Source organism: Sebastes fasciatus, chromosome 23 (assembly GCF_043250625.1).
Source record: "Sebastes fasciatus isolate fSebFas1 chromosome 23, fSebFas1.pri, whole genome shotgun sequence".
Classification (NCBI taxonomy): Eukaryota; Metazoa; Chordata; class Actinopteri; order Perciformes; family Sebastidae; genus Sebastes; species Sebastes fasciatus.
Window position 1 is genome coordinate 19,286,748 of NC_133817.1, and position 25,904 is coordinate 19,312,651.

Genomic DNA, 25,904 nt, shown 5'->3' on the forward strand with positions numbered 1-25,904 from the left:
GAAGACACTCGGCTACTGCCTTGTGGGTTTAATTAGCAGCGGGTTACAGACACCGACGTTCACGTTAGCGGCTGAGCTTGCCATTTTAACATGGAGCCTGCCTTCCTGCCAGTAATAAGGAGAGCAGATGGGTGACAAGAGAGTGGAAGAGTTAAGCGTGTGTGTGTGGGAGCAATTATCTGTTTATGTGTAGATAAGACTGGATCTTATTGAGGTGGGAGGATGTATTGATATACAAGGTGAAAAGGCAAAAAAAGAGGGGGGGACAAGACGGTGTATATACTGGAGAATAAACATGAAACTAGATGTGATAATCATGCTTTTTTTTGTTTGTTTAGAAGCACGAAATCAAGTATAGTGATCTATACAACAACTACATTAACCCCTTAAAACTATAAGGGGCCGCTATTCTGTCTTATTCTGCCTACTGGGGTCACTAAATAGTCTTGGTATTACATAAATCGGGTATCACTGTAAAGCTGAGACTCTTGTGGATCCAATGAGCCCAATTGTATTCATGTGTGATGATGTTAGTCCCCATAGTAACCATTTCATATAGTGAGACCATCACATACACCTCACCGTATAAAAAGACCTGTGGTGACCTCTAGGATAATCACAGCCTCATGAAACTTTACAACCACAAACTAGAGACCGAGAGCATTCAGAGGATGGATGGCTTTGACAATAAGGGGGTTTCTGAGCAGTTTCCAGAACAGAAGTGCTCGCTATTCAATCGCCGAAAAATGAAATTCTTGCAGAAATCTCCAAGTGCCCAAAATGTTTGATACCAAATCACAGCATGGCTTTATCTATGGTGTTCCTCAAGGTCTTGGTGTCTTAATGTGGTTATTTGGAGGGATTATTGATCCTTTTTACCAAATCTCAAGTGGTAAAAAAGGTTAAATTTAGCACCAAATCTGTGTAACAAATGGTATCAACCCCAAAATTGCTGCAACAATAGAGCATGGGAATGGCCATCACAAACTCATATCAACATGTTCTACCCTCTTATACACTTATTGTAATAACAACTCGACACAGTGCTGAGCTGCATCTCAAATTAATCTTCAGGTTCCCAGTTTTCAGATGATGTACACCACCTCTATGTGACATCTACTGTTGACTTTTTTTCTACCCTGAACATCCCTGTCTCCCTACGCCTCTAAAAAAAGAGGGTGGAATGGAGAAGGGTTAAGTAAGAAGGAGGTGTTGTACAGGCATGGCTTTATACAGCTATGCAAATGATATATATGAAGTGGCTAAATGTTCAAGCATTGATTGCATTTTCTTTTTTTTTATGTCTACCATAAAGGCACAAAAATAGCTCCAGCATAATATGCACTAATAGCATTAATGTTTCACCCTCCTTTTACTCATGTAACCAACACAAACACACGCTCACACACCCCGACACCCACCACTCAAGAAACATTCCCGAGCAATATCGCTTCATTTTGAACTTCAGAGAGCTAATTCAGGGTGCCAGTCACCTCGCGGCTACCTTTTCCAGGTGAGAACACATAAAAGCGCACTGAAGAGCTATTAAATGCTGATCTTGACAAGTTTCTTCATGCAACAAAACAACAGATGACTAAACGTGTCACCGCCGCTGAGCCGAGCTGCTACAGCGAGCTACGAGACGCCAGCTTGACTTGGGTACCCCCCCCTCCCCTTGCCTCCGCCTCCACCTCCTCGCACACGTAACCCACTCCCAACTACCAACATCTAAACTGTCATCTAAATCTGACACCCGCTTTATGTAACCCCGTTTAAACCGTGCCTGTGTGTGCGTGTGCGCATCGCGTGTGTGTGTGTGTAGCCGACTGGCATCTCCGGAAAACATAAAAGGACTCCCTCTGACACCGACAATCACTGCTCCGAGGCACGCCACCGAGCAGCCATCTTTGTTCTGATGACGAGTGTGCCTTCTTTGTTGGTTGCCTGTTTTCATGTGCTGGCTGGGTTACAGTACAGAGCCAGCCTCTGACTTGCAGGGATGTGTGTGTGTGTGTGTGAGAGAAGGAGGTGGGGGGGGGCGGGGTGGAGCTGAACCAAGACACTGTTCTGTTTTGTAGCAAGCCAGTGTTCTTACAAAAGCCGTCTGCCAACCTGTGCTCTCGCTTTAAAGTTTGAAATCTACCTGTCTTGTCTTTCTCGCTCTCTCAGTTTGTCTTTACAACCGTGCATCCTTTTGCATCGGCTTACCAGCTTACCAGGCACACCGCTTTATACAGTGCATCGCCTAAATAACCGAGCTAAGCTACCTAGACGCGGTATCCTCAGAGCACACAGACTTTTGGTTTCTGTTTGTGAACAGAGTGTACAGTGCGGAGGGGATAGACTGATGTCTTCTTTAAGTAAGTGTGCCGAGGTGATAGGACAAGATATCAGAAAACCTGCTAATCTGATACGAGCTTGCCGTCTCACACACACGTTTGTTCCCAAGCTGCAAGGCAAACTCTTCCACCTGGACACACGGCAGTCCGGCATTGCACGCAGCAAGCTGGCTTTCCATAAGCACGGCTTCTAAAGTGATGCCTATGGATGTTCGCTGGAGAAAATTGACATTGACATGTGTGTGGCACATTTTCCACAGGGGATAAGCAAACACACTCGTTAGTCGGAATATATATTCACCTCTGATTCATTTAAAATCCATCGCTGTCAATTGTGCTTCCTTTGAGTGCATTGTATGTGTTGATAGAGTGTGAAAATGCAGCTTAATGTCATGTCTGGTAAACACAGCTTTTATTAGAGTCATTTTCTTTTTTCGCAGATGCACCTTTTTAGCTTTAATTCACAAGCTGCTGTAGAATTAGCAAAAAGCCTGACCTAAATCCTGCAGCAGCTCCCCCATGGGTGGACTACTTTCTTGTATCAGTAAAAAAAATGTGGAGCTTTCTGCAACTTATTACAGTCACTACTGTAGAGAAATGCATAATTTGGAAAATACGCCGGAACAATGTCCTGATTTCAATAGTTTATGCGAATTCACATGGACATTTACAGCCCGTGAAAAACACTCGCCAGATCGTTATTTCACAGTTAATTACAAATCTAATTAGAATATTCAAATTAAAGCTTTCCCCTTTCTTTTCTTCTCTGTGTGAGAGCAGGGAGCCAGGGAAAGAGTGATAGTGGGAGAGAGAAGGGAGAGAGACTCTCAGTGAGTGGCAATGTGATAACCTGTAATCGTCAGTGCTGCAAACACCTTCTTCCTTTGATGTCCCCCCACTAACATCCTGGCAACAAAGCCGGCCAATTACAAATGAGCTAATTAACTAAATTGTTGATGGAGCATGAAGAGTTAATTCGCTCTGGCGCCTGCACCATGACAACAGTGAATGGGCGCCTTTGTTGTGGAGGTAAGTGTGCGGCCGTGCGAGTTGCCATTAGCTTTTTGACGCTTTCTCACAAACCTATCAGGCCCTTCCACGCCAGGAAGGAGATTTGTTATGGATCAGAGTTGGTTTGAATCCTGCACTGCCGGAGCTGAACCCTGTCAGCTGGCTGTCTGGGAGGTCAAAACGCGCTCTTTGAGAGGCGCTGATGTTTTCTTTGTTGGGCCCCTCTGTACCCTCAGAAAAGGAGGTGTTGTGGTATTGTGTGTTTCACAATAAAATGGATATTCGCTTCTTGTACAGACACACAAAATCCAACATGGTGGGCAGAGTAGAACATCTATGTCACTGCAGCAGCGTGTTCTTACTTCAAAAACTGTCCGAATTCGTCGCAGATGTTCTCGCAGCCGGGCCACTTGCACACGCCGTGACCGTACAGGGGGTGGGTTCCTCCACTTTCTTCATGTAGTGAACTGAAGAGTGAAAAAAGAGGAGAAGAAGAGGTAAGAAAGGGGAGGGTAGCATCGAGTTCATCACAGAGTCTGCAAAGGCTTGAGGAAGGTTTGTGCATGTCGGGTTACAAAACAGGTCAGTTCAGTTGAATTGTTCAATAACCGAGGCCAGAAAGGAGAGCCAGGGTGAAAGAGAAACATACAAATTAAGGCTGTCAATCGATTCAAATATTAAATCATGATTAATCGCACATTTTTGATCTGTTCTAAATGTACCTTAAAGGGAGATTTGTGAAGTATTTAATACTCTTATAAACATGGGAGTGGGCAAATATGCTTGATTTACGCAAATGTATGTATATATTTATTATTAGAAATCAACTAACCACACGAAACAATGACAAATATTGTCCAGAAACCCTCACAGCTCAGTGTGTCAGTGTGCTGACTTGACTATGACTTGACCCCAAACTGTATCATAAAGTGGGCGTGTCTGTAAAGGGGAGACTCGTGGGTACCCATAGAACCCATTTTCATTCACATATCTTGAGGTCAGAGGTCAAGGGACCCCTTTGAAAATGGCTATGCCAGTTTTTCCTCTCCAAAATTTAGTGCAACTTTGGAGCGTTATTTAACCTCCTTCACGACAAGCTAGTATGACGTGGTTGGTATGAATGGATTCCTTAGGTTTTATAGTTTTCCAGAATCTTCACTCTAGCTTTAAAACCGTTTTACTGAACAAATATACTGGCAGAGGCTGATTAAAGCAGGAAACCTTTGAGAAAACTCAAATGTGAGGAAGACTTCATATCTAACTCTTCATCCCCAATCGATCTAAATAATCGCAATCTGCAACTCCATTAACTTTGAGACAGCGTAGAACTAAAGTGTGAGCTAACATCCCCCGATGGAAATCTAGAGTGAGCTGTAGCTCTGTCTCCACCACAGCCCATCTTGTAAAGCCATTATGGGGAGGAGGGGTGGACGCTTTCAAGTAAACATTAAAAATCCAGACAGCCATATAATTTTCATCAGGAGATTAATACTCTGTGTAACTTATGTTCTTTTGAGGACAGTGGGGGGCAGGGGGGGACGGGGGGGGACGGGGTGCTCTGGCGTTTTTCAAATGGCACCCAAATAAGTTACGACCCTGCCTAGACAGCACATCCTATTAAAGATGACAGTTTAACCTTTAGGCTTGGCACTGGTGTGTGCGTACGTCTTGTGTGTGAAAATGTGAATGAGGCAGTACAGTATGTGTGTGTTTGTCTGCTTATAGGTTATGCCTGCGCGTGTATGTGTGTGGTCGATGACGATGTGCATGTGTGTGGCCCGTGAGTATGTGTGTGTGTGTGCTGGCAGAGAGCTCACACTGTGTTTTTACAGAGGGGGCTTTCCCCGCATCGATCCGTGGCATGTTAGTAAGCAGCGCTCCTGACAATACTCCTTGTTCGATCATTATGAGACACCACACACCCCTCGGGACACAGCCAGATAAAACGTCTTTTTTTTTCTCCCCTTCTCTTCTCGTTCCCTCCCTACCTCTCTCTTCCTTTCTCTCTGTCTTCCTTCTGAAGGTATCTTTTTCAAGCCTCCTTTTAGTGGTACTGGAGAGATAGCATCTACTTTAAACCAATTACACAGCACTTCCACCTCCAGTGTGAGTCTCTACCGAGCATCCAGACACACACACACACACACTGCTACCCTAAGTCCTTATTATAATATCGCCCAAGAAAAGCCTTTGAATAATGCATGGGCCAGATAGGCAGATATGTGAACAGTCAGTGTTTTGGTGCTGGGTGCATTTATAAAAGACGCCATCACAAGGATAAACATCCTGGAAACGCCACTCAAGGCATCACGTATTCTGTTTACATGACAAGCAAGCAAAGAAGGTAATTTTCAAAAGAGAGAAAAAAAAAAAGAGAGAGAAAGCACTAAATACTTAATGTACAAGGAGGTTACCTTGTCTCGCCTGCCAGAGAGGCTTGTAGTAAGAGCGCCTGCCTGCATGGCTTCCTCTCCCTGCTTTTGATATCTGTGTGCAAGCTAAGTGCGTTCAATGGCGCACGCGTGGCCCCCTGGGAGAACGAGGCTCTTACTTTTGTTTTTTTTTATATATTACCGAGACACTAATAAACTATTGAACAAATAAACAACACATCATGTTTTCCCTCTTGTAACAATGCTGTTATTTTAAACGAGGACAAACACTCTGGATGTTCTGATGTGTTCCTGCATCGAATCATGGCACAAAAACAACAACGGGGTGGCAAACGCGCCGCCGTAAACTTTTCATCTTCTCTGCCTTTTTTCTCCTCGGAGCTGCATGAAACAAAAAAACAAAAAAAAAGGTGGGTGGATGACATTTCAATTATTTCTTTTTTTACCTCTCTCGCTCCCTTTCCCTTTCCCTTTCCCGTTCCCGTTCCCTCTCTCTTCTGTGGTTGAGGGCGGGGGACTGTCCGTTGGCGATGGAATGGTGAGAGATGGGCGGCGATGCTTTGGCAGGATTGGAGGAGGAGGTAGTTGAGGAAGAGTTGTTGGTGGAGAGGTCTAAACCGCCGCCGCCGCCGCCACCCCCGCCGGTGCCGTTGTTGTTGTTGTTGTTGTGTTTGATGCCGTTGTCCTCCATGCCGTGGCCGCCGCCACCTCCGGTCACGTCCTTCCACAACTGCTGGAGCTCTGCGGGGCTCAGGCCAGCTAGAGGAATCAAGAGGGAGAGGGAAAAGAGAAAAGATGGAGAGGGGAAAAGGGGAGAGGAAAGCATAAAGAGGTAGAGGAGGGAGAAGATGAGAGAAAGAAAGAGACAATTAAACATACAGTATTTGGCTGCACAACTCAACCCAAGTATCTGGTGTGAGACAAAAGCTGAAGCCTCAACTTTATTCAGCAGCCAGAAAAAGTTGTCTAAAGCTGCATGACTCAAGGCCTTGCCCTCAGTGAGACTCCCATACTCCTTCACTGCAGACCTCAATTTGAACTCATACTGTACTGCTCAATAAAACCAAGTGAGTTCTTCTTCTTCTTCTTCTCTGCCCAGTCAGTCCCTCAGTCTCAAAGATTTGTGTGTTTCCAATGTGGAAGAACTATATAAAACACTGACTACAGTGAAGCGTGTGCATGTTCCACCTGAGATAAACAAGCTTCGTCCAACTGCTTGTTTCCAGCTTGGCAACTAATTAGGCAATATTCACTTACTTTGATTCCCTTTCTAAAGTCTCCCTGCCTGTTGTTTTCTGTCTGCGCCATTTTGGCGGTAAACAACAAACATAGGTGTTTACTTGGCTCAGGAGGAGAAAATGGATCCCTGCTCTTCTCTCTCTCTCTCTCTCTCCGTCCTTTTATTCTTCCTCTTCCCTGGCTCTCAGTGAAGGCAGTAAACAACAACAACAACAACAACCGGGGAAAGAAGGAGGGGGCTGAAGGGAGTGGAGGGGGAATAGAAACAGAGATGGAAAAAACAACAAACAGAGCAGAAGCTGAGAGAGAAATAAGACAAAGAAATGCACAATCAGACAAGAAGAGAGAGAAAGAGGAAAGAATGGAGGACTAAAACAAAACGATCATGTGGAGAGTTAGGGACAAAGTGGATGGCGGAAGAGCATACCAATGAGGGGAAAGGCAGACATACAGACATACTTAGAGATAACGCAGGGGGGACTCAGGTGCATACCAATGAGAGAAACAAAAACAGGCAGGATGTAGAAAGACAGAAGAGAGGAGTGGGACAGACAGGAGTGTGAGATGTGAGATGGAGATCTGACAGGGACAAAAGCAGACACTTAACACCTGCAGGCAACACACACACAGGAAGCATGTGACCACCACTGTTGCGAGTCACGTGCTCCAGATTACCACGACTACATTCCCCTTCTCCCCTCCCACTGCCGTCTCCTCCTCCTTTCCTCTTACCTTGCTGGGGCAGGGTCTGTCCGGGCAGGGCGGCTTGGCCGGGCGCGGGCCCGGGCAGCGAGAGCAGGCCCTGCCGCTGCATGTTGAGCAGGTGCTGCTGCTGCTGGAGCTGCTGCATCTGCAGGAGCTGCTGCTGGAAGACGAGCTGCTGGGCGGCCAGCTGCTGCTGCTGCTGCTGTTGCTATAGAGAGGAGGAGGAAAAAGAGGAGCAAAGAGAGGAGCGGAGAGGAGAGGAGAGAGGAGGGAGGGAAAATTACAGACGAATTAACAACTGAGAGAGTGGGAGAGAAGACGGAGCGGTGTTTGTGCTGTGTGTGTGTGTGTGTGCGTGTGTGGAGAGTCTGCACTCACTCGCCTCTACCGTGACCTTAGCTATACCTCTCTGCCGTCTCTCTGCACGCTCTCTCTTCTCTGTCTGTGCTCACTTAGTCCTGCTTTTTTTTTTGGGCTGTACCACAGTGTTGTTGCCTTCTCCTCTTGTTTGTGTGTGTGTGTCTGCGAGCACACACACACACACACACATACATAAACAGACACAAAGCTGTGCTGATACACCAGCTCTCAAGCCCGTCAGTGTACGTGGCTCGTGATTGTGTATGATACTAAGCCTCTGGTATAATCCCCTCATCCCCACAACCCCCTCCACCACCCCTGATAGTTAATTGTCTCGCCTTCACTGATGGTTTGTTACAGCTTATGTGGCCAGAGGGAGCTGGCAGAATGAGAGATTTACAGCATCACGTGCGTGCGGATGCATAGACACAAGCGCAAACACGCACATGTGCACACAACGCCTGCAAACCCCCCCCCCCCACCTCCCCGCACGCTTTCCGCTCTCCTCGCTGCCTCACAGAGTTGTTTATCACTGGGCCAGACAGGCAATTGCATAAGCCCTGTGCAAAACAACAACAAAAACAACAACAACAAAATAGAAAACTCAGTCGCCGCAGCCAAACAAGTCAGAGAAGGAGCGAATTTTTAGAGACAAAAAGCTTTGAATCTAAAAAAACCTCAGGTAATAATTGGCTATAAGTGCACGTGATTAGATGTGATGGAATATAGTCAGACTTTTTTTAGTTTATAATGCAAAAGAGATGATGCACGTAGGTGATGTTTTACCTGTGATTTCCTCTCCTCTCCATATACACGTGTATGTGCATATACCATTACGTGTTTCTGTGTGTTTGTATCATGGTGGACCTGGAAAAGTATGGAGGTGGAGACAAGGGGGAAGGGGAAGGGGAGGGGGGGGGAGTAAAACTTGTGATGCGCTCACTGGAAAACAGGCTGCATAATGGAGTGATGGAAGAAGGTAGTTTGTCCCCCCCCCACACCCGCCCTCCCCACCCTGCCTCAAGAGAAATAAGGGAGCAATTTCTATTCCATATCTGATGGCGGGGCCCCTGAAAAACTCTATTCACAAATCCAAACAGAAACAAAGCCGCCGGGAGGTCAGTTGCGGCTTCCTGTAGGGGCGGCATAATGGGCTGCTTGAGGAGACACTGAGAGGTGCAACACACAGTGAGAGAGAGAGAGAGAGAGAAGGCGAGTGTGTGTTTATGTGATAGCCTTTTTTTTCCTGATCAATTTAACTGCTTCCGCATGTACGGTTGTATCGCCTGGATGTGGCCCCTGGACGGCTACACAAACGTGGCTAAGGTTGTCATGCTCATCTCTTCTTCTCTGATAGCCCAAAGAGAGAACGAGACTGTCTGTCGACCGGCTGCCTGTCACTGTGATTTATGAGCGTCACGCGCTGTAACTTTTGGCGGGCGGCGCGTGTGTTTTGTGCGTGTTTTTGTACGCCCACAGAAGCAGTTCATTAACGAGTTGGACCGAGGACCCTTTGTCTCTGGTCTCCTCTCTATGAATCAGTGAGCGTGTGAGTATGTGTGTGTGTGTGTGTGTGTGTTTGAACGTCACTTGGAACAGTTCATTAGTGGTGTGTGTTTTGGGGATTCGTCTACTCACTAATAACAAATTAACCAGTTGATTTTGTTCAATTACAACATCTGAAGTGAATACACAAAAGAAAATGTGTGCTCTTGGTTGACAAAATGACGATGGATTTACAGATTTTTCAGTATTGATAATCAAATATTCCCATATTTCTACTTATCTAAGAGTTTTGGTCTCCTTTTTTAAGCATTGATTGTGTAGAAACTTACCTCTTTAGCCTGCTTGCCAGGGTGCTGCTGCTGGAGAAGCTGCAGATGAAGCTGCTCCTGTTGTTTCTTATAAAACTCCTGCAGGTGTTGCTGCACAAACACAACGAAAGAGAAAGAGAATGAGTAAATGCATATGTGTCCAAGTACACATCTCTAAATAGTCTCATAAACAGTATAACCTTAAATAATGCTGCAGTATTCATAAGCCATAAATGATATAACTCAGACTTTTATGCCATTTTGGGGACGTATAACTTATTCTAATTGATTTACTTGCAAAGAACCTCAAAGTAGACATTTTCTCTTAAGCCCGTACTACTTTAGCTCCAGCTGGACTTCACATGTAGGTTTATGCAGAAACGGTTTCGCATTATAAATAACATTTTCTACTGCTTTTGGCATTTGTATCCTAGCTGTCTTTCACAGTTCTCTCCATATGGACTTTTAATAGTCCCGCAGTTCTGTAGGGGGCAACAATTCATCATGTTAACTATGCATTTGGCTGCCAGGGTGCACTGGCTTCCTTTGGAGTGGCTGAAATAAACAGAATAAAACCCTCTCAGGAGCAGGTCCGCTACATTGAACTGATTCCTTTAACACACGTACTGTGACAGCTATTTAGATAATGATTTCAGTTTTATTTCGTATAATCTTCAGATGGGCTTTTTTGGACTGAAAGAGAAGCCAGTGGAACGCATGGTCCAGTTCTCTGCTAACTGCCGTAGAAATATCCACATGGTTTCACGGACAGGAATATTAAGCCCTTGGAGCATGTTTCTTGCTGTACTCACTTAATCAACATAAATCAACAGTAGAACTTCACTCTATGCTGCTGACTGAGGACAGGTTTTGACCCTGTGATTTAAGATTATGGGTGCTTAATGTTCTGTATGACGGATTCCATTCAAAATGATTCAAAGCTTTGCTATGTTAAGACTGACCAGTGGCGGACTCAGGCTGTCTGAGGGACAGGGGTGAATAAAATAAAAAGGGCACCAGTTGCACGCGGTGGGGCACCAGTGGAAGGGCACTTCATCACGTTTTCTCCACTGGAAGGACACCCTAGAGGGCACACCATTGCATTTTCTCCAATGGAAGAACACCCAAGAGGGCACTTCAACGCGTTTTCTCCAATGGAAGGACACCTTAGAGGGCACTTCATCACGTTTTCTCCATTGGAAGGGCACCCTAGAGGGCACACCATTGCATTTTCTCCAATGGAAGGACACCCTAGAGGGCACTTCAACGCGTTTTCTCCAATGGAAGATCACCCTAAAGGGCACTTCAATGCGTTTTCTCCAATGGAAGGACACCCTAGAGGGCACTTCATCATGTTTTCTCAACTGGAAGGACACCCTAGAGGGCACTTCATCGCATTTTCCCACTGGAAGGACACCCTTGAGGGCACTTCATCATGTTTGATCCACCATAGGGGCATCCAAGAGGGCACCTCTGCTGCGGTTTGTTCGAACATGGCGGGAACAAGGTGGGCGGTCCCCCCTCCGCCCTCCCTAAGTCCACCAGTGAGACTGACCATGTAAAAAAATATATGTAAACTAAAACTGTTAAGTGTAAACTTGTAAGTGCCTTTAAGGAGGCAGTGCAAAGACATGCCATTGTACTGAAACCAAACCTAGAGTCTGAGCGCTCTTAATGAAGAGGAATAATCAGAATGACTGACACTCTTAATTAAACAATTCTCTCTCCCTTAATCAAATCTACGAATGACAAATGCATTTCAACTCTTGACACGAGACTGCGCCAAGTGTGTGCTTTCTCAAGCTGATTCCAAATATTACATCACCCATCCATCACCTATCACTCAGCTCCTGGTGTTCAACCCAACGGTGCCCTACTCTCTCTCTCTCTCTCTAATCCCTGATGGATGCCTGTCAGGGAATTGAACCGGCGACACACCAGAGACGGTTAATTAGAGGTGACGTGAACAAGTACGTCAATTTCAGATTTTCTCTCGGTAAAGCGTGTCAAGGACACGGGAGCCTGTGGTGAGTTGGCATGAGCGACCGGTGGCTGCGGAGCACAGGAGTGACTCAGGGTTGTGTTTAAGTGGATGTTTGCACACACATTAATGCCAAATGAGGGTGTGTTAAAAGACTTAATGAAGTAATAACATGTAATTGTAGGTCTAGATCTAGGTCTAGGGTGTGTATTTTTCTCCCAGGTCAGTTTAAGTGACTTTAAGTGTCCGTTTGTGTGCATCTACAGCCTACTGCTGACGGGGCACAGCTTGCATCCGGGTGTGCGTGTGTCTGCATGCGCCAGGGTGTTTGCGCGTTGCATGGAAGTGCGAGAATGTGTACTGTACCTGCTGCAGCATTACAGCCTGCTGCTGTTGGAGCAGGGCCTGGAGCTGCTGGGGGGAGAGCACCTGCTGCTGGAGGATCTGCTGCATCTGTTGCGGCGTGATCACCTGGGGACTCATCATGGCCACTGACACTGGAACCTGGACAGTGGGTGAGAAGGGCAAACAATGAAAGGCATGAAATGGACGGAGGGAGACGTAAAAAAAAAAAGGAGGAAGTTGGGAAAATGGAGCATTAGAGACGTGCGTCAGGCCTACTGGAATGGATCTACTGGGAGCATGGTAATTGGTGACTGAGATGTAGGGAGAGCAGGCCTCCCATGGCCGTGACGCTTGGCAGCCTAGAGGAGATGCTGAAGGACAGATGGGTGCTGTGCCTTTGTGTTGCTCATCTTATTTTGCTCTGCCTCCACCCCCGCTGGGAAAAAGTGAGAGATTTAAATAGACGTAGACCTTAATTAGCAGGACCCTTGAACTCCCCCACTTTAGCGCGCCTATCAGCGCTGCTACTGTGAAACAGCGTAAATGCACAACTGTAAAGTTGATTAAAACTACGCTGATGAAGTGGACACATCGGCGTGATGAGGTGAGTCGTGGCTTCACCCTGAGCAGTGTTTTTTACGTCGAGGAGGGATGTATGGCGAAAAAGACTGATGTTTATGTAGGAGTTTCTTTACTAGATGCCTTCTGCAAGTGAAGTTTTTTGGAGTTTTATATCCTCGCAAAAGCACAGTTGTTTCTCGCTCTCCGACGACATTCCATTTTGAAAAATGTATGTCAGTTTTTAGGAGATAATTATTAAAACACGAGCTGTCAAACTGCAGCAAGGAGAACTTCGCCAAAACAAAACAAAAAGATACATAGCCTGTATTTTTTCCGCCAAATTCTTCTAAGACGGCAGCGCGAGCGACTTCTGAGGCAGCAGGATCAATAGACGGAGGATGCGTTCCTCTCCGGTCTTTGATTGTGAGCAGCGTGCACACGTTCTAACAGGGGAGTGTGGGCTAACAAGTCGTATTATGGAGTTTTGGCTCCTTGTGGCTGCTTAAAAATTTAACAACTTTTGTCGATGGAAGAGAAAAATAAATTTTGTTGACTTTGCAGTGGTGTTTTTTTTGGAAAATAAAATCAACTCGGGAGTGAATGATTTTAGTATTCAACACACTGGTTCACCAGTTGATTCTCCTTACGTACACACACTTCACTAGACTGATTGAAGTGACTCTTCATTCCCTATATGACCTTTAAAAAGGTAATTCAATCAGCTTCTGGCACAATAATGCACTAATGTACCATTTTTTTGTTGCATCTTGTCAACATAGATGGTTGAAAGACAAGCTTTATGACACAATTAAAACATCAACATGTAGTAACACCTTCACTGACGCTAATTGCGACAGTGTTTGGCACAGAGCTGCCATGACAGTAGCTAGCCTATATGGTGCGTCAAGGGGCCAATAAGACATCCCTGTCCTCATCGCCAGCTAATCAAGCTGCCTTGATTACTTTCCATGCATGTCTCTCCCTCCCTCCCTCCCTCCCTCCCTCCCTCCCTCCTTCTCTCTCTCTCTGTCAGGCCTTGACACGTCCTTGTTTAGCTCTCCTCTCCTCGACGCCTACCCTCCACCCCAGGTTTTCCCCCCTCTTTGATTAGCCGAGACATTTGCATGGTCACTACACATTTTTCATTTTAGAAGTCATTATGCATTAGTGGCTCCTGATCGCCCGCCTTGACTAATCCTGATGAACTGAAAATCACAGCTGAAGGTCAACTTCCAGCCGGCCCCGCTGCACATTCATATTCATATTCAAACAAATCCTGCCTCCATTGTTCATTAGGGTCTTAGAGAGAAGGGACTCCATCTAAGGTGGGAGAGGTGGTGGTGGAGGAGGCGGTGGAGGAGGAGGAGGAGGAGGAGGAGGAGGATGTTGTGGTGGTACATCTCTTTTCTTCTCCTGGACTCCTCTATGCAAGAGTGCCAAAAGAGAACGCATTCACAATAAGCGAGGTGGCGAACAAAAGCCGTCAAAAAGTTGCAAATTAAACAGTCCGTGTGTAATTATGCAAATGCCGTGCTTACACCTTCGATGTTATTAACCCTTAAAGGTACATTTGCTAGGTAAGTAATTACCCCCGCAGTCACTCCTGGTTTTGTGTTGGATGCCGTGACAATGGGACGAGTGCAGCTGAGAAACAACATGAGTGATGCACTCATTAAGACTATTAATTGGATGCGAGCACAAAGATGTTTTGGTTCACAAAAGGGATGCGGGCTTAGACGTGTAGGACTTAAACTTAAATGTATGCGCATGCATATATCCATCCATCCATCCATCTGCAACCGCTTATCCCGTTAGGGGTCGCGGGGGGGCTGGAGCCGATCCCAGCATGCATATATAAAGTGGAATTAAATCTAAATTGCACTTCAAACTCTTTTTTCCATTGTGTATATAAGCCTTCATAGTCAGATACCTGTAAATGAATAATGCAGGATTTCAGTGACGGCGACGTGTAAAACCAAACAAGGTTTTCAACAAAGAACAGCAAACAACCAGGTTATGAAATTGGGAAGTTCCTTTCATTAGCTTTTTTTTTTTTTTTAGAGACGTAATGGGTGATAATCATCTTCATTTCACCGGTGCTCCAAACAAAAAGAGGGGAAGGAAAAAAGGCAGCAGGAAGAAAGAGAGGGGAGAAAAGGCAGTGGCCCACGTCCATTGTGAAGTGCAGCACAATGCTAATTCCAGCGTTTAACTGCATGCTTTTCTGCTTGACGTATCGGAGGCTTCCAAGATGAAAGCAGATAAGTAATTGCTCTCCTGGTTCTTATTCTTCACTGACAACCCATAAATTTAATTTTACACACACGTTCATTTACATTTTCGAGTATATGACATGATAATTGCGGGAATATAACACCTCCATTTTGCAGGATACTGCACGGGGGCTTGATTGACGTGAGCGGTGAATTGAAAGGAACAGGAGGCTGAATTGCCTCTCCTAGAAAATGATTTTGCCACGACGGGATAAAATTAATGAGCATTTACGAGGGATGACGGCGGCGGCGTAAACATCCGCGTGCCGTGAGTAGACTCGCTTATAGAAGAGGGAAGCCATGATATCCAATTGGGGCTGTGCCTCTGTAATCCAAAAAAGGATGGATTTCCAACACTGGTGCACAAAAAAAAAATATTAATGGGATTTTATTAAATGGTTTGAAATTAGCTGCAGCTCATGTGGCCACTGGGGACCTTAATAACAGAAAAAAAGGTGCTTCTCCTGTTTTTAATGGAGCACATTTGGATGGAAAAGAGTAGTTTGCAAATTACTTTTGAATGTATTTGCTAACATTAGTAAGAAACATGCTTGTTTTTAACTGCGTTCACCGTTTGAACCCCTATTTGTTGATGTGCCTCGATGAGCTGTATTGACATTGAACTTTGAAAGCCATGTGGTTTGCCCCTCAGAGTTGGGAGAGCAAAACAAAGGACCTTTAAATTGGCTCCTGATGTGAAAACACTGGTGGGGCCCTCACCAGAACAAGCAGATCATTACAGCACTCTTGTCACACACCCGCAGCCTGTAACCAGCCTGTCCAATGCAAAAAAGCAAAAGGTCAAGCTCTTCCAGCAAAGAGCTCAGGTATCTCTTCCAGGCACCCGAGTCTCTCGTTATGTTTGATTTAACTGCCATTAAATACAAAAACACCAACTCCAACTGTCTGGACCAATGGACAAATGCACTTCCAGCAAATTACACCCACTCCACTGTGTGGCGCTTTATCTTTACAGCTATGACTTTTTACGAAATTACCTAAAGCGGAAGATAAGTGGAGTTCAAACTTAAACAATTAAAGTCCGGCGCAGAGGAATTCCTTTTATTCGATTTCCTTCCATATGATTCACTTAGCGGTAATAAGCAGGGGGGGGAGCTGGCGATTAGATGTCGGCCGTAAACATCGCGGGGGCGACGAACGCGGGGGCGGTTATCAACGACAGAGGTTGTTCCCGTATAAAAGCACTGGACAGGGGACTGAGCTGCGCTACAGACACTGCTTCAGATAACTGCGATGAGGAATGGAAGGGTCTTAGTCGGTAATTACTGTGGATCCTTGGCAGGGAGAGTCGCTGCTAATTAAGCCACTAGCTTCATTTCACACACAGGAAGAGAGAGAAAGAGAAAAAAGAAAAAGGGAGAAACCCCTCCACCGCCCCCCCGTCCCTATTTCATCTCAATCTCCTGAGCATCCCAGAGGGCCCAAACTCAGACCCCCCTCGTAGCTGGTGGACTTCTGACCTCTCAACTCCCCCTTTCAGCTGACGCTGCTCATTTACTAGCCAATTACTGCCAAATATGGCCACGCGATTATTGATAGCCGGGACTCTCCACTCGAGGACCACCGAGGCTACGGGGCAGCTGGCCTCGCTGTGAAGTTCAAGCCTGCGAGAAAGTACACGTGTGTTTACTATCACATAGGAAGCCACACACGCGCTCGTGTCGTGTCTTCAGCTTAGGGAGATCAATACTCCAGATTGTCAGGACTGAAGCTAAGTATATTACCGAATGTTTTCCTAAATCAATTTCCATAGCAGTGCATGGGAAGTGCAATTTATCATAACATAAAGACCCATCATGCAAAAGCCTCTAATAAAAAAAAGCCTGAGGAGATTGGGACGGGCTTAGCACAATTTCCATATTGATTTATCTCGACATGCAGATAGTCATTGATTAAGCCTCTCCAATATAGTGTGCACAACGCGGCTGCTGCTGTGTGACATTGCTTGTGCACATTGTTTGTGTCATTATCAGTACAAATTGTTACACCTTTATCATTAAACTGGCGCGATTCACTCCCGACTGATTCCTCCCTGCAGGTGCACATATTTCAAGAGTAAATGGGAGCGACAGATAGAGGGGGGAGAGAATGAAGAATAGAAGAGAGAGGAGTGTGCTGAAATAGAAAGAAAGTGAGAGAGAGAGAGAGAGAGGAGGGGGGGGGAGACACTTCCTTCTGATGTTGCAGGTAATATGGCCTCCACTGGATCAGCCTCTTCATCAGTGACACACAGTAAATTACAAGTGCTTCAAGCAGCTCAGTGAATTATAGTTCATCACTTGGAAAGGCTTTCCCCCTCACCACCGGGGCCCAGGCGTATCAGATCTGCCGGTTAGGATCCAATTAACACCCTGGCCAGAATCATCTGATTGCATGTGTAAGGGCTGGTATAACTCGTTTATTGCACCCATGTATCTTCTGTCACAAGGTAAATTTGTTGCTGCTACATCAAAGGTCTGAGCTACTTTTTTTTTTTTTTTTTTTTATCCTTCCCTCCCTCTCACTTTCTCTTGATCCCCCCCCTCCGAAACTCAGCTACCTCGCCTTGGGGTTGCATTTCAACTTCTTTTGCATCACAATGATGAACCTGCTCTGTCCTCGCAATTTAGCAATCTTGTCCTGTAGGTGTTGTAAATGCAGGAGGGGGAAAAAAAGAGGGAGGGAGAGAGAGAAAAAAAATCTTGTTTTCTGGTTACAAAAGCAGTAACCAAGGGTGTTTGACTTAAAATGTGCTGACGTTTTTTTTTTCTCTTTCTCTCTCTCAGAGTCAACAGAAGTTTTCCTCATGAATAACATAATATTTCCCCCCCCTCTTTCTCTTTTTTCCCTCTTCGCAGTGATAATTTCTCTCTATTTTCAGATGCAACCAGAGGGGATGCAGTGGAAAGATATATTCAGAAATGTAAATGTGAACTAGCATCCTTTAGCCACGCACGCTCCGGAGTCAGCTAACCTATACTCCAAGCCTGGCGTCGCAGCCCTTTTCCCTGCATCTGTGTGTGTGTGTGTGTGTTCCGGATGAAAGCCAATAAGCAGATGAGTTCTGCTATCGAGGTGGTATTGGCTCAGTGGTAAGAACGCGTGGACCTGACCTTTAAAAAGTGTGACACTTCCTAGGATGGCCCAGTGCCCACAGCCAATCTGACTGGCCAGGGGTAGGAAGCTGTAGAATTTACAGAAAACAGGGCTGAACCAACATCTCTCCCGACCATAAAACCTTAAGTATAACATATTTAAACATTCATAGTTAGAGCCGAGCGTTGCACAGATGGGGACTGAGGTTATTAGTCTTGTAAAAAGGTATTCACAGCTTGATAGTGTGAAAGGGGGCAGAGCGGCAACACTCGCCCCGTGGCTCTCAGGCTTTGCATGGTTAAGAAGTGGATGTTAAATACTGGTTGGAGAGGTCAGAGGGTACCTTCACACTGTCAAGGCGGGGGGTCATTCTAGCTGTTTTAATGTGCCCCCTGACATATAGAGGTGGTGGGTGTGTCACAATGGAACGCCTAAGGGTGACACCAAGACATGTTAGGAGGAGATGTGGTAAGATAGTCAGGTGTGTTTGGGGCACGGTTTAGGGCTGCAACTAACGATTATTTTCATTGTCGATTGTTTTCTCGATTAATCGGCTAGTTGTTTGGTCTATAAAATGTCAGAAAATGGTGAAATAGTGTTTCCCAAAGCCCAAGATGATGTCCTCAACTGTCTTGTTTTGTCCACAACTCAAATATATTCAGTTTACGGTCATAGAGGAGCAAAGAAACCAAAAAATATTCACATTTAAGAAGCTCAAATCAGAGGATTTTGACTTTTTTTCCTTCTCAAACTGACTAATCTATTATCAAAAATAGCTGGCGATTAATTTAATTGACAACTAATCTATTAACTGTTGCAGCTATGGCACGGTTACAGTGTATTTTGTGGGATTTCTAGTGAATCCATGAGCCATTCCTCCAAACATGGAGCACAAAACCTGCTCCCCCAGCAGATGTTAAGCTGCTTTAAATCCAGCTCTGCCCTCCTCCTTATCAATAATGATCAACAGAGCCACTAACAAACAAGGAGTTGCACAAAGTCACATCCAGCTATGTAAAACTTTAAGTATCTGTCATTGTGTATGAGCGCGGGCTATGTGTGGATGCATTATGTGCGTTTGTGTGTGTGTGTGTGCGAGCGAAACAACTGTCAGATTCATAGGCCACTGTAATCCTCTCCGCCTCTCCTTGTCCGCGTTTCTTTATTTGTATTCCAAATGTCAGTGTATAAATGCATTTCAGAGGGGGGATATTGCCACAGAGAGGAGCAGGGAGACGAGAGGGTGTTGTGTGCCTTGGGAGAGCCGTGTAAGCAGCATGGCGGAGGCAGGGGGGGATTTACAGGGAGAAATAGGTGTTTATTGAGTGCTCCCGTGGGCTTACTGTGTAATAATAGACCTGTCACATTACGCAAATGTGGAGAAGCAGCTTGCGTGTGTGTTTGTATGTGTGTTTGTTGGACTGTTTTTTCTTTTTTACACGTGTGTGTGTGTGTGCGTGCGAATGCCAGAGCTGCCTGCCTCCGCATCATCAACTCCTGAAAAGCGGCGATGAGCGAGCGGATAGAATTAGTCAGGCGAGAGCCTTTAGCCGCTAATACGCGTAATTAAAACTGCAAGCTGAGGCACTTAGATGCTTGTGTACTAAATAATTTACATGCCATGATCTATGGATCATTTCCCGCTCTTAAATACCAAAGATGGGGGGAACAAGAGGGGAAAAAGAGTGGCGGAGGATTTATCAGTATCTCTACCATAAGCAGGATGTCATGGTAATATTAATCCTTTCCCCCACTTTCTGCTGTGCTAATCATACAAGGGGATCAATCTGCCTGATTCCTCCGGTGGAAAACATGCAGCTTGATTGCCGTTGACTCTTATCAAGCTCGCGGAGCTAATAAAATATTGCACTATAGCACCCATTGTGGCCTCATAATCCAGGTAAATAATGCAGCTTTATTGTGTAAACTCCCTCAAGACAAGGAGAAAAGCTGGTACTGACAAGGAGGGGAAGAAATAGAACAATAAGAATAGCAAAACAAGGCTTTTTTAATCAAGTTTCTACTGCTTTATACTGATATTTGCACAATGGAGTATTACAGCTAAAATGTCATTTGAAATGAGTGGATTCAAGGGCACACAGCAGCATATTCCCACAGTAGAAATGAGCCGTTTGTGCTAGTGTGCATCACCGGAGGGTGTCTCTCCGGTGACGCTCTGCGTGGAGACTTTTTTTGGAACAAAGAGGTGAGGATGTTAATAAAGGCTGGATCAACAGATGGATTAGTTGGGAGCCGATCGGCAGGCCCCTCTGATTCATATTGATTCATATCGCCAACGCGAAAGGCAAGGATGGAGTAAGCAAATGTAAATATTCAATATTTACCATCTGCTGGGTGTTATTAGAGGCAGGGGCTTGGACACAGGGTCGACGGTTATCATGCAACCACACTGCTCTCGTTCAATATTGTTCCTCCTGCCATGTATGTATTGTACTTGGTGACTATGCAGGCATTTGTAGATCAGGATCCCATTTGTTTGAAGCTATTCGCTTTGGCATACAGAACCTCAAATAGACGGAGAGCAATGGACCCCGACAATAAGCGACAGAGAGCTTTTGTTTAATTAACAATTCCAGTTTTTTTTTTCTCCCCACAGCTAAATAGATACACTCAAATAAATAAACTCTCTATAATTCTGATGTCATTACGTGCGAATATACTGATAATATTAACACTCCTGATGAGGTTGAGTCGAATTATTTAAATGCAAAAAAGCATGACTGAGTCTTCGCCAACCTTATCTCTTCGCCAGTACGTAATTAGGCACACAGGGGTGTGACTCCAATTGAAGGTGTCGCCATTGTTAGACTCTGTGAAAATATCAACGGGTGAGGTTAACGCCAATTTCCCTGACATTAATGAAATGCACAGAGCCCCCTAATGAGGTAAACCATTGCTCCTTGATAGTACTTATTAGCCGAGTGGAGGGCACAAACTCCCACACTTCAATTTAAAAAACGGGCAAAAAATAAATTAAATAATAAAAAATACTACTAATAAAAACATGGAGCAGATGTCAAGGGGGCCTTACGTAATTTGAGGCAGGAACTAACTGTCTTGTTGACTTAAACGAGCAGAATGAAAAGACCCGCTATAGTGTGAGAAATATCTTTAACGCCGGGGAAGAAAGAGGATGTGTTAAAGCGTATATATATGTGGGGGAGCGTGTGCGACTGTTCGTGTGAGTGTGTGCAGATGTGTACAAGTGTGACCTTTTCCAAATCACTGACAACAGAAATAGACAGCTCTACGAATCAATAAGGCAAATTAGTTGTGAGGAGTGGAAGTGACAGGCGGTTAAAATTAGCGCCAGTCTGTGTAACCCACTAGTCAGGCTGACAGGTCTTTCAAATAACTAACCTCTGGATCAACAACACATGGATCTCTAGTGTTAGAAAAGCATCCAGATCCTACCATACAACCTTTGGTTATACTTCACATAAGAAAATATCACAAAATATAGCACTATTATGTTCTGTGATACTGTATCGATTCTCATGTATTGATTTTGAATTCATAGTTTACATGCAATCAGTGAATACCTTATTTCATCTGCAAAGAGATGTGCCCTCTCACAGTAGTGATATGATGTTAGATGTTACAGGGACTGTGATAAATGCAAATGTAGATCCCACTGTTCTGATTGCATAAACTCAGATTTTATGCATATAGAGGTGTGTTCTTTATACTATCTAATTTCTAAAATTAGATTAAAAAAAACCCCACAATATATCGCCTTCCTTACCGTATCGCAATATATTGCAATTAGGGTTGTCAAAGGTAACGCGATATTAACGCAAATTAGTTTTAACGTCACTAATTTCTTTATTAATGCAACTTGCGATTTTTAGGTTGTAGCTATGAAACTAGAAAAACCAAAGGAATCCATTGGTACCAACCACGTCATACTAGCTTGTTGCGAAGGAGGTTAAGCAACGCTCCAAACTTGCGATGCATTTTGGTGAGGAAAAACTGACCTCTGACCTCAAGATATGTGAATGTAAATGGGTTCTATGGGTACCCACGAGTCTCCCCTTTACAGACATGCCCACTTTATGATAATCACATGCAGTTTGGGGGCAAGTCATAGTCAAGTCAGCACACTGACACACTGACAGCTGTTGTTGCCTGTTGGGCTGCAGTTTGTCATGTTATGATTTGAGCATATTGTTTTATGTTAAATGCAGTACCTGTGAGGGTTTCTGGATAATATTTGTCATTGTTTTGTGTTGTTAATTGATTTCCAATAATAAATATATACATACATTTGCATAAAGACAGTATATTTGCATACTTCCATGTTGAATACTTGACAAATCTCCCTTTAAGGTACATTTTGGACAGATAAAACATTTGATTAATTTGCGATTAATTGTGATTAACTATTTGAATCGATTGACAATCCCTAATCGAAATATATTGAGTCCCCCGTATCATGATACGCATCGTATCGCCAGATTCTTGCCGATACACAGCCCTACTTTCCGTATTAACTACTGTCCAGTTTGATGGAGGCCTCACTGACAAATAAGCTGTATACTTGAAACTTTGCTCTCTGAGATGTATCTGTGTTGTATTTTTCTCGTGTCTATGTGACGCTTAGCTTCCCGGGGACCGGCTCGTCCGGCTTTAGGATTCCAGCGGCAGGTCCGAGGATTGCAAATCAAACACACTTGTGGAACAGAGGAAATCTTCTTTTCGGAGGAGCATGTATTATGGATGGACTTAAGAGATTAGACGGTGAGGCTGCTTTACCTGCAGTGGACGCTGCTTGTCCTGGCTCTTTGGAGATTTCAGGCCACTGCCTGGCTGCTGCAAGAGTAATTGCCTCGCTGCTTGTAGGGCCTGGGAAGAAAAGGAACACAAGACAAAAGACATTGTGAAAAAAAAAGAGAGATGGGGAGGGAGGGAGGGAGGAAGAAGAGACACTGAGAATAAACTATTAGATTTCCTGAAGCTGACAGCAGAGATAATTCACATTTTTCAGGGACAAAAACAGTCATCTGTGAGTGAAAACCCTGTCAAATATCACCTGGTATTTTCCACAACACATTGGTTAACACTACGTTGGAGATACGTTTTAGTAACAATTCACAGCACCGTGATCAAGGATAAATACAGTTTGTCTAGAGCACCCCTGAAGAAGAAGAAGAGGGTGGAGAGGGGGGTTGGTGGGTTGAAAAAAAAAAAAAAAAGACAGAGCGTCAGTAGAATTGACCTGTCTAGTGTGTGCTCAACTGAAATACCCACTTCTCTCGGCAAATTACCACCACATTTGCATATTCATAATATCAATTTGAAGTAGAGGCAGCGCCATGTGAAGTGTCCCTGGGAGCTGTAATTAAAGTTGACAAAATCAACATCAGATTACATTTAGAGTGAATTAACTAGCAGCCCAGGTTTCACACTATGCATTAAAGATGCTTATGAGCAAAGGAAAAGGGTGATAGATGGATAGAAGGACGGACACAGAGAAAGAGAGACCTTTACGCCGTCTGATGAAATTAGCTCACGGCTGTTTACATGTTTGAAAAATCATATTTGTAAATTGTAAAATTTGTCATCAGCAGTGTTTGATGTGTTTGCCAGACATGCAGATGATAAGAATCAAGAGAGGCTGGGATGTGGTGTAATTTATTTCTCTAGGGTTTGATGGGATTACAGATCCCCTCCCGCCTGGCTGTGTGTGTGTGTGTGTGTGTGTACTGAATGTGTGTGACGACGAACGACAGAGCGAGCTCCAGCTTCACAGGTACGGTGGCAGCTGGGCTAGCAGCTTCACTCCCCGATTCTTCAAGAGCAGATGGATGAAAGAGTCTGGCAGAAAAGAACATTGTGCACAGCTGCTACTACTGCTGCTGCTGCTGCTCCACCACCACACAAGCCTTGTATTCTTCAGGCCCACGAGCATCAAGTGGGAGAAAAAAAAAAAAAAAAAGCACACACACAACACAACACAACAACTTCACAGGTGTTGCTTTTTTTTGATGAAAAAAGAAGAGGACGAGTAGGAGGAGAAGCAAGTAAAAAAAATAAATAAAAAAAAATAAAACTAAGATGGAGAGAGTGACACTTCCTCAGGAATCAGGGGTGCTCATTTTTATTTTCTGGTGCTTGCCAGTATCCATGACAACAGCTGCCTTGACAGGGCGTGCATATGGCGCAGCTCTGCCAGCTGGTGGGAACAATGTTTGAACTAGTACATTGAGATCCTGAGCAAACAAGAGGAGAAGACGGTGTGTGAGAGAGAGAGAGAGAGAGAGAGAGAGAGAGAGAGAGAGAGAGAGAGAGAGAGAGAGAGAGAGAGAGAGAGAGAGAGAGAGAGAGAGAGAGAGAGGCAGCAAAAAAAAATGAGAAGGAGGAGAAAAAAAAAAAGTTGCCATGTCTTAACCCCTCAGGGAACGCAGCCACCTCCTGATCAATTATGAAAAGACAGAGCTGGGAGGGGGATGCTTGAAGGGGTGGTGGTGGTGGTGGTGGTGGTGCTGATGGAGAGGAGGGTGGGGGGGTGGGGAGGGTCTGTCTGTCTGGGTGCTCAGGAGGAGCCAGGCTTTCTGAACTGAAGTAAACAAACACATTACACTGGCACTGGGTCCTAACTGCATTGATCTGTCTCCTTGGTAAGAGGAGCCTAGTCGCCACCGGGTTATATGTGTGTGACATCTGTAAGCTGAGCCATGGCCTTTCTTCACAACACACACACATACTAAAGGTTGCCTGCCTGCGGTGGCACCTACACATCAACACCTGCAGTCGACTCGCCCCAAAATGGATTGGGAAATCAAACATTGCTTGACTTCCTCTCTCACTGAAGGCATAAAAAAAAAGACCAAACAAATTCCTTGAATGCAGCCAATCACGTTGCTAATTAAAACACGAGGCCCTAATTAATCTCACCGTGATTGGTGAATCAAAGTAATTATAAGGTTTATGGAGTCCTGCACACACAGTAGTTAGAGGGGGAAGGCTGCTTGACGATGAGCGCAACCCGAGGTAGCTGTCGGGAGGAAATGTTTATCCGTGTGTGAATCAATAATGACTCGCTGTGTTATATCCAAAGTCAAGAGAGAGAGCCACTCGATATATTACGCGCGGTCAAGAGTACAAAGAAAAGAGATGTTTTTTAAGTGCACTTCCAATATCCATGCCAGGTAAATACGGAGGGAGGTGCAGGTATGAGAGGTGACACGCAGGAGCAACTACACCCGGGCTTATTAGAAAAAGAAGTCTGCTCAGACTATACTTCTCCAAACATAACACAGACCTTATCAACACCGGCTGAAGTTTTCCAAGAGTGGTTTGTCATGCCTGAAACTGCCTGTCACCTCTTCCGTGGAAGTGGGGGTCTGTGAGTGTGGAAGGTAAGGGAGGAAAAACAAAACTTCCACCGGCTCGGAGTATTCAGCCATTACAGTAAAAAGCACCAATTTGTGCCACCCTACTTCCCCACTCCACAGAGACGGCGAGCTCATCTCGAAGCGAAAAAAAAAAGAAGCACAAAATGCCAAGAAAAGTCATCAAAAAGTTTGCTTGAAGAGCCGCCGGAGCGGACAAAAAAACACAGACGAGTGCTGGTGCGCGCCGCCTATTTAACCTGGGTTGCTATGCAAGAAAAAATGACATCCCCCCCAGTCTATTAATGCGCACATTGTATAAACAGCACAATGTGACACATTCTTCAGAATGAGAGAGCAAGCCAGACAGAGAGGAGGGAGAAAGAGAGCCAGGGCCCTGCTATATAAATAACAAGGCACTCAGAGGCATAT

At 44.9% G+C, this 25,904-nt stretch overlaps 1 protein-coding gene across 9 annotated transcripts in view; it reads right to left on the reverse strand.

Annotated features, from left to right (window-relative positions):
* foxp2 (forkhead box P2) overlaps positions 1-25,904 on the reverse strand; it is a 109,869-nt gene that overhangs the window by 24,714 nt on the left and 59,251 nt on the right. For 6 of the 9 annotated variants that reach the window (XM_074625227.1, XM_074625225.1, XM_074625230.1 and 3 more), the window contains 7 exons: positions 22,894-22,983; positions 12,209-12,346; positions 9,883-9,972; positions 8,834-8,914; positions 7,715-7,895; positions 6,190-6,502; positions 3,713-3,817 (listed from right to left, as the gene is read on the reverse strand). In XM_074625227.1, the coding sequence (XP_074481328.1) occupies positions 3,713-3,817; positions 6,190-6,502; positions 7,715-7,895; positions 8,834-8,914; positions 9,883-9,972; positions 12,209-12,346; positions 22,894-22,983 (998 nt within the window). The remainder of the gene's footprint in view (positions 1-3,712; positions 3,818-6,189; positions 6,503-7,714; positions 7,896-8,833; positions 8,915-9,882; positions 9,973-12,208; positions 12,347-22,893; positions 22,984-25,904) is intronic. The other 3 variants (XM_074625229.1, XM_074625228.1, XM_074625233.1) reach the window with 1 other exon arrangement.